General features: G+C 47.3%; 1 protein-coding gene across 1 annotated transcript in view; it reads right to left on the reverse strand.

Annotated features, from left to right (window-relative positions):
- Positions 1-1,606: 1,606 nt before the first annotated feature.
- The window catches only part of LOC105554061 (chromosome unknown open reading frame, human C1orf189), a 10,371-nt gene continuing 3,108 nt past the window's right edge, over positions 1,607-8,869 (reverse strand). The window contains exons 2-4 of the mRNA XM_012000325.1: positions 8,620-8,660; positions 3,277-3,406; positions 1,607-2,048 (exon numbers count right to left, since the gene is read on the reverse strand). Coding sequence (XP_011855715.1) covers positions 1,947-2,048; positions 3,277-3,406; positions 8,620-8,660 — 273 coding nt within the window. The 3' untranslated portion in view covers positions 1,607-1,946. The remainder of the gene's footprint in view (positions 2,049-3,276; positions 3,407-8,619; positions 8,661-8,869) is intronic.

The raw sequence follows: 8,869 nt of genomic DNA on the forward strand, positions 1-8,869 counted from the left end.
TGTCCTAATTTTCAAAAGAGGAATTTTTTTATTTGAGATGGAGTCTTGCTCTGTCACCCAGGCTGGAGTACAATGGCACCATCTCGGCTCACTGCAACCACTGCCTTATGGGTTCAAGCAATTCCCCTGCCTCAGCCTCCCAAGTAGCTGGGATTACAGGGGGCCGCCACCACACCTGGCTAATTTTTGTATTTTTAGTAGAGTCAGATTTCACCACATTGGGCAGGCTGGTCTTGAACTCCTGACCTCAGGTGATCCTCGTGCTTCGGCCTCCCAAAGTGCTGGGATTACAGGCGTGAGCCACCACACCCGGCCCAGAAGAGGAAATTGAGGCCAGTTAAACTAAATCACTTCCACATGATGGCACAAGAATTAAAGAGGTGAAGCCAGAATTTGAACCCAAACCTGACTTCAAAGCCTGTGCTCTTATTTTTATACTCTACTGCCTCTGGATCAGTGGGATGTGTAGGGGCAGAGGAAGAAGCTCTGACACATAGAAGAAAAATGGGGGATTTAGTAGGAGACTGAAGGATGGAGACAGACTTGGGTTGGAGGGAAGGGTATGAGTTTTGCAGTGCAGACATAGGCACATAGAGTTAAGGTCAGGACAGGACAAGTGACCAGTGAGGATGCCAACGGCAAGGTGAGAGCACAGGGCAAAGTAATGTATAATGGCACTTACATCAGGGAGCGATGGTGTGTTCAGGGAGTGTATTCAGGGACTCATGGTGTATTCCTACAGCTGTCACTGGCTGTGAAATGGGGGTCTCTGGCTTGGGATGTCATTCACATGTAAAGTGGACCCTTTTTATTTTTGAGACGGAGTCTTGCTGTCACCCAGGCTAGAGTGCAATGACACAATCTCAGCTCACTGCAACCTCCGCCTCCTGGGTTCAATCGATTCTCCTACCTCAGCCTCCCGAGTAGCTGGGATTAGAAGCGCCTGCCACCACACCGGGCTAATTTTTTGTATTTGTAGTAGAGATGGGGTTTCACCATGTTGGCCATGGTTGGCCAGGCTGGTTTTGAACTCCTGACCTCAGGTGATCCACCCATCTCAGCCTCCCAAAGTGCTGGGATTACAGGTGTGAGCCAACCCGTATGACCTGTAAAGTGGACCCTTGTAAGTAAAGTTGTCTATGGCCTTCATATGATGCACATGGTCAATCAGTACTTTTCAGTATTTTTCAGAATTTTGAGTGCCTTTGACTGCTCTTTCCAGCCCCCTAGAAATCCCACCATTCCTTATTTCCTTACAACTGCAAGATTACCTGCCTGATTCCTGGAGACATTTAAGTCTGGAATCCTCTCACTTGGCATAGGTGGGAATTCAGGCCCAGCGGAAAGAGACTTGTTCAAAGTTTCACAATAACTAGCTAACTCAAAACCCAAAATGCAGGCCTCCTCACTCAAGCACCACAGTGTCTATAGATTAATAGCCACATTCAGAGCAATTTGTCCAAATATAAATAAAAGATAAGTGAAAGTGATATCTGAGAGGTGGCGAGCAAAATCCAGGAAGTTAAGATTACGGTAGCTGAAAAATAAGCACTTTTGAAACAAATCAAGATTTAGACCTGAAAGAATGAACCCAGTGGTCTAAGTCTGAGCCTTTAAGAACTAACTTTATTTGTTATACCAAATCAGGATTCTCAACTCACAATGTCCACCCCTCCCTACCCCTGCCCCCTTACATCAATACAGTAAATCCCACTCTGACCACAAGGCGTCACTCTTGTTTTTACTGTTGTTCCATAGATTGTTTCCCAAATAGCAACAAGGGATTAACAAGAGAGTGGAGAAGTGAGAGTGGGAGCCCTGTCTTAAGTTCTGGGCAGACAGCAAGATCCAGGTACGTTTTGGGGAAGAGGTTCAAGGTGATAGAGGCTCTAGAAGGCTAGGTTTGCAGGCATGTTGAGAATGGAAGAACAGTGTTTTGGATGCCATCAGAATCTCTCTATATAAAAAGCTTTGCCCATCTGATTTAGTTCCTGCTGGTACTGCTGATGCTCCTTTTCAAACAGCTGGTGCAGGGCAGCTTGACGGACCTGATCGAGAGGGCAGAATAGTGTTGTTTGCCTCTGTTTACCACCCTTTCTTATTCTTTCTCCCTAGTTGCTTTCCCATTACTTGTGTTCTCTTGGAGCTAGACTTAGCCGTGACATAAAGCTGGGTGGTAGCAGAGAGGCTGAACCAGTGGAGAGGAAGCCTATCCAATTTTTTTCTCCACAGGTGAAGCCCTATATTCAGCAAATATTTGCTGAGAACAGACCATGAAACAGGAACTCTACTAAGTAACTGGGATACACAGATGGTTACATGACAGCAAGCGGGGACCCTGGGAGAGAGAGAGGTACTGAGAGGCAAGTGCTATGCACTAAGAGGCAGTTTTCTTTCTTTCTTTTTTTTTTTTTGAGACCGAGTCTTACTCTGTCACCCAGGCTGGAGTGCAGTGGCACAATCTCAGCTCACTGCAACCTCTGCCTTGGTTCAAGTGATCCTTGTGCCTCAGCCTCCCAAGTAGCCGTGATTATAGGCATGTGCCACCATGCCCAGCCAATTTTTGTGTTTTTAGCAGAGACATGGTTTTGGCATGTTGGCCAAGCTGGTCTCCAACTCCTGGGCTCAAGCAATCTGCCTGTCTTGGCCTCCCAAAGTTCTGGGATTACAGGTGTGAGCCATCACGCCCAATATAAGAGGCAGTTTTGAGTCTCACCAAGATGAAAGGAGCAGGAACTACAGTATACTTTGGGACTTTAAGATGTGCCTTCCGGCCGGGCGCGGTGGCTCACGCCTGTAATCCCAGCACTTTGGAAGGCCGAGGTGGGCGGATCACAAGGTCAGGAGATCGAGACCATGGTGAAACCCTGTCTCTACTAAAAATAGAAAAAATTAGCCGGGCGCAGTGGCGGGCGCCTGTAGTCCCAGCTACTCGGGAGGCTGAGGCAGGAGAACGGCGTGAACCCGGGAGGCGGAGCTTGCAGTGAGCCGAGATTGCGCCACTGCACTCCAGCCTGGGCGACAGAGCGAGACTCCGTCTCAAAAAAAAAAAAAAAAAAAAAAAAGATGTGCCTTCCACCTGTAAGGTGGATGCAAAGAATCACTTAATGAAAAAGAGTTTTGGCAATGGAGTTGTGTTGCTCTGGTGTAATGCTGAAAACCTAGAGGCAAACAAGATAAAAGTGCAATGACACACACTAAGAGCTTGGAAAACTCAGTGGGCAAAGGCACAGAGCAGCAGTGAATGAGACTTCAGGCTGCCCTGCTAGAACTCACCATTAGTAGTTGCTTTTTGGCCAGTGCCAATTCCTGTACCATGGTATCCTGCATCCTTAGGGTGGCATACGGGTTTCTTCTCTGGCCCAATGTCATTTGCCACAGACAGTGAGTATGTGAATTTCGCCACCTGCTCCAGGTACAGAGGTGGGGGTTGAATGGGTGGGTTAGAGTTAGGAGTAGAGACAAAAATCCCATAGAGTGAGGCTGTTTCTTTTTTCTTTTTCCTTTTTTTTTTTTTTTGAGACAGAGTTTCACTCTTGCTGCCCAGACTGGTGTATAGTGGCGCAATCTCGGCTCACTGCAACTTCCACCTCCCAGGTTCAAGCGATTCTTCTGCCTCAGCTTCTCAAGTAGCTGGGATTACAGGCGCCTGGCATCATGCCCAGCTAATTTTTTGCATCTTTAGTAGAGACAGGGTTTCACCATGTTGGTCAGGCTGGTCTCGAACTCCTGACCTCAGGTGACCCACCTGCCTCGGCTTCCCAGAGTGCTGGGATTACAGGTGTGAGCCACGATGCCTGGCCCAAGACTGTTTCTTCACCTGGAACCTCTGCCCCACTGTTAGAAGACTGTAAAATCCTTGAAAGGGTAATTTAGAACCTAGTATGTGTTAAGTACATAATATCATTTAATCATTACAATAACTATGTGGCATAGGCGTTATTTATTTATTTATTTATTTATGAGACGGAGTCTCACTCTGTTGCCCAGGCTGGAGTGCAGTGGCGCGATCTCCACTCACTGCAACCTCCGCCTCCCAGGTTCAAGTGATTCTTCTGCCTCAGCCTCGCGAGTAGCTGGGATTAGGCATTAATTTTTACATAATACAGATAAGGAAACTAAAAGTTGTGAGATGCCCAAGGTCACTTAATGGCAGACCTGGGTCTCAAATCCAGCTTCTTTTTTTGAGACAGAGTCTTACTCTGTCACCCAGGCTGGAGTGCAGTGAGGCAATCTTGGCTCACTGCAATCTCTGCCTCCAGGGTTCAAGTGATCCTCCTGCCTCAGCCTCCTGAGTCGCTGGGACTACAGGCATGTGCCACCACACCTGGCTAATTTTTGTATTTTTAGTAGAGACGAGGTTTCACCATGTTGGCCAGCCTGGTGTCGAACTCTTGACCACTGGTGATCCGCCTGACTCAGCATCTCAAAGTGCTGGGATTACAGGTGTGAGCTACCGCGCCTGGCCCCAAATCCAGTTTCTCTAAAGCTAATATCCCTTCCATCATACTAGTGATTCTCAGCCCTGGCTAGACTGGAATCTTCACTGAAGTTTTAATTTTTTTTTTTTTTAGAAATAGTCTTAGGCCGGGCGCGGTGGCTCACGCTTGTAATCCCAGCACTTTGGGAGGCCGAGGCAGGTGGATCACCTGAGGTCGGGAGTTCAAGACCAGCCTGACCAACATGGTGAAACCCCGTCTCTACTAAAAATACAAAATTAGCCGGGGTGGTGGCACATGCCTGTAATCCCAGCTACTCGGGAGGCTGAGGCAGGAGAATCGCTTGAACCCGGGAGGCGGAGGTTGCGGTGAGCCGAGATCACGCCATTGCACTCCAGCTTGGGCAAAAAGAGTGAAACTCTGTCTCAAAAAAAAAAAAAAGAAATAGTCTTGCTCAGTCACCCAGGCCAGAGTGCAGTGGCATGATCTTGGCTCACTGCAACCTCTGCTCCCAGGTTCAAGCAATTCTCAGCCTCATCCTCCTGAGTGGCTGGAATTACAGGTGCCCGCCACCACACCCAGGTAATTTTTTTTTTTTTTTTTTTTTGAGACAGAGTCTCACTCTGTCAGCCAGGCTGGAGTGCAGTGGCGCAATCTTGGTTCATTACAGCCTCCGTCTCCTGAGCTCAAGCAATTCTCCTGCCTCAGACTCCCGAGTAGCTGGGATTATGGGGTCATGCCACCACACCTGGCTAATTTTTGTATTTTTAGTAGAGACAGTTTCACCATGTTGGCCAGGCTGATCTTGAACTCCTGACCTCATGTAATCCACCTGTCTCAAACTCCCAAAGTGCTGGGATTACAGGCTTGAGCCACCACGTCCACCTGCTAATTTTTAAATTTTTAGTAGAGATGGGGTTTTGCCTTGCTGGCCAGGCTGGTCTTGAACTCCTGAACCTCAAGTGATCAGCCTGCCTCAGCCTCCCAAAGTGCTGGGATTACAGGAGTAAGCCACCATGCCAGGCCAGTTTTAAGCTTTTTAATATATAGAAGGAATATAAATATACATCATGCATGTACATATGTGTATATATCTACTGTTGGCATTTTTAAAAAATCAAAAGTACATTTTCCACATGTTGAAAAACTTGAATCCACACAGAAATATACTAAGTGAAAAGTAAAAACTCACTGGGTGCAGTGGCTCACGCCTGTAATCCCAGCACTTTGGGAGGCTAAGGCAGGTAGATCACTTGAGGCCAGGAGTTCAAGACCAGTCTGGCCAACATGGTGAAACCCCATCTCTACTAAAATACAAAAATTAGCCGAGCCTGCCACGCACCTGTAATCCCAGCTACCCAAGAGGCTGAGGCACAAGAATTGCTTGAACACAGGAGGTGGAAGTTGCAGTGAGCCAAGGTCGCACCACAGCACTCTAACGTGGATAGTGGAGTAAGCCTGTCTTAAAACAGAGAGACTCTGCCTCAAAAAAAAAAAAAAAAAAAAGTGTTATCTCTGACTGGGCAAATATATATACACATATATATATACTTTGTTGAGAATGAATTAGTTTTTACTTTTTTTTTTGAGTCAGAGTCTTGCTCTGTCACCCAGGCTGGAGTGCAGTGGCGTGATCTCCAGTCACTGCAACCTCTGCCTCCTGGGTTCAAGCAATTCTTCTGCCTCAGCCTACTGGGTAGCTGGGATTACAGGCATGTGCCACCACGCCCAGCTGACTTTTGTATATATATATTTTTTGAGACAGGGTCTCATTCTGTTGCCTAGGCTGGAGTGCAGTCTGTGATTATGGCTTACTACAACGTCAACCTCTTGGGCTCAAGCAATGCTTCTACCTCAGCCGTCTAAATAGCTGGGACAACAGGTGTGTGCCTGGCTAATTTTTATTTTTTGTAGAGACAGAGTCTCACTATGTTACCTAGGCTGGTCTCAAACTCCTGGGCTCAAGTGATTCTCTGCCTTGGCCTCCCAAAGTGCTGGGATTACAAGTGTGAGCCACCACACCCAGCTACTTGTGCACGTTTTCAGAAAATGTTTCTATCATAAACTGGGAAGTACATCTTCTTTTTTAAAAAACATGAAATCAGCCGGGTGCGGTGGCTCACACCTGTAAGCCCAGCACTTTGGGAGGCGGAGGCGGGCGGATCACGAGGTCAGGAGATCAAGACCACGGTGAAACCCCCTCTCTACTAAAAATACAAAAAAATTAGCCAGGCGTGGTGGCGGGTGCCTGTAGTCCCAGCTACTCAGGGAGGCTGAGGCAGGAGAATTGCTTGGACCCGGGAGGTGGAGGCTGCAGCAAGCTGAGATCGTGCCACAGCACTCCAACCTGGGCAACAAGAGCGAAACTCTGTCTCAATAAATAAATATATATATATAAAAGCAATACTGTCATGAACATTCTTGTGTATGTACCTTCTAGTGCTTTTCCAAGTATGTATATTTAAGATAAATTCCTATTTTTGCCAGTTCAATGGGTATGTAAATTTAAATTTTGATAGATTTTATCAAACTGCCTTTGTAAACATGGCTGTATCAACCTAGACTCCTATTGAAATCACGTGGTGTTCTTTTTTTTTTTTTTTAGACGGAGTCTCACTCTGTCGCCCAGGCTGGAGTGCAGTGGCCGGATCTCAGCTCACTGCAAGCTCCGCCTCCCAGGTTTACGCCATTCTCCTGCCTCAGCCTCCCAAGTAGCTGGGACTACAGGCGCCCACCACTGCACCTGGCTAATTTTTTATATTTTTTAGTAGAGAGGGGGTTTCACCGTGTTAGCCAAGATGGTCTCAATCTCCTGACCTCGTGATCCGCCCATCTCGGCCTCCCAAAGTGCTGGGATTACAGGCTTGAGCCACCGCGCCCGGCCATGTGTTCTTGTTTCTTCACATCCTTGCTAGCTCTGGATATAACCTGTGAACCCTTAAAAAAAGGCTTCTCCTGTCCCATTTCAGACCACTTTAATCAGAATCTCCTAGGGTTAAGAACTAGGCATCGGTGTTTATTTATTTATTTAAATTAAATTTTTTGGTAGAGATGGGGGTCTTGCTATGTTGCCCAGGCTGGTCTCGAACTCCTGAGCTCAAGCAATCCACCTGCCTTGGCCTCCCAAAGTGCTGGGATTACAGGCATGAGCTAATGTGCCCAGCCCATTTTTTGTTTTGAGACAGGGTCTTCCTCTCTCACCCAGGCTGGAATGCAGTGGTGGCATCACTTGACCTGGGCTCAAGTGATCCTCCTGCTTCAGTCTGCTGAGTAGCTGAGACTATAGGCATGCACCACCACACCTGGCTGATTTTAACTTTTTTGGCAGAGACAGGCTTTTCCTATGTTGCCCAGGCTGGTCTCGAGCTCCTGGGCTCAAGCAATCCCCCTGCCTCAGCCTCACAAAGTGCTGGGATTATAGGTTATAGGTGTGAGCCACCATGCCAGGCTTGCATCAGTTTTTATTTTTATTTTTTATTTTTGTAGAGACGGAGTCTTGCTCTGTCGCCCAGGCTGCAATGCTGGAGTGCAATGGTGCGATCTTGGCTCACTGAGTTCAAGCAATTCTCCTGCCTCAGCCTCCCAAGTAGCTGGGAGTACAGGCACACACCGCCATGCCCGGCTAATTTCTTTTGTATTTTAGCAGAGACAGGGTTTCCCCATGTTGCCCAGGCTGGTCATGAACTCCTGATCTCAGGCAATCCTCTTGCCTCGGCCTCCCAAAGTGCTAGGATTACAGGTGTGAGCCACCGCGCCCGGCCGCATCAGTGTTTTTTCAAAAGCTCATCAGGGTGAAAAGGCTATGTAGCCCAGTCTTGTGAATCTTCTCATTCACTGATTCAACAAATACTGCACTACCAACCACATAATTAGTACAAAGCCAGGCAACAAATACTTGAATTCTTAATAAAAAAAGAAAATAAAAACATGCTTCAATTTTCCTCCAGAGAATGAGAGGCAGGGGACAATAAAAACCAATCTATATCACCTAACCTACTGGGCACTAACAGGCTGATCTCATTTGCTTTGAGGACAAGGCTGCTTCTCACCCCTTCTGCATCTCTTTTCCTTCTTAATGAGCCCCTAAAGAGATGCAGCAGAATTGGGAGATGGCTCAGGGAAGACAGCAGAGTGGAAAGGTCAAGCTGAAAGGTAAAGGGAGGGGATAGAAGCAGATTACCTGTCAACCATCTTCTTAAGTCCCATGGCCCTTTGAAAACTCTGCAAGAAAACGTAGTTCTGTTGATCTGCCTCAGTCTCCAGAACCTCACCCCTAGAACCCTGTTCTAATGAGAGACATAGACCTTTTTTTTTTTTTTTTTTGAGACAGAGTTTTGCTCTTGTTGCCCAGGCCAGAGTGCAGTGGCGTGATCTCGGCTCACCACAATCTCCGCCTCCCGGGTTCAAGTGATTCTCCTGCCTCAGCCTCT

The sequence above is a fragment of the Mandrillus leucophaeus genome, unplaced genomic scaffold (assembly GCF_000951045.1).
Source record: "Mandrillus leucophaeus isolate KB7577 unplaced genomic scaffold, Mleu.le_1.0 Scaffold624, whole genome shotgun sequence".
Classification (NCBI taxonomy): domain Eukaryota; kingdom Metazoa; phylum Chordata; class Mammalia; order Primates; family Cercopithecidae; genus Mandrillus; species Mandrillus leucophaeus.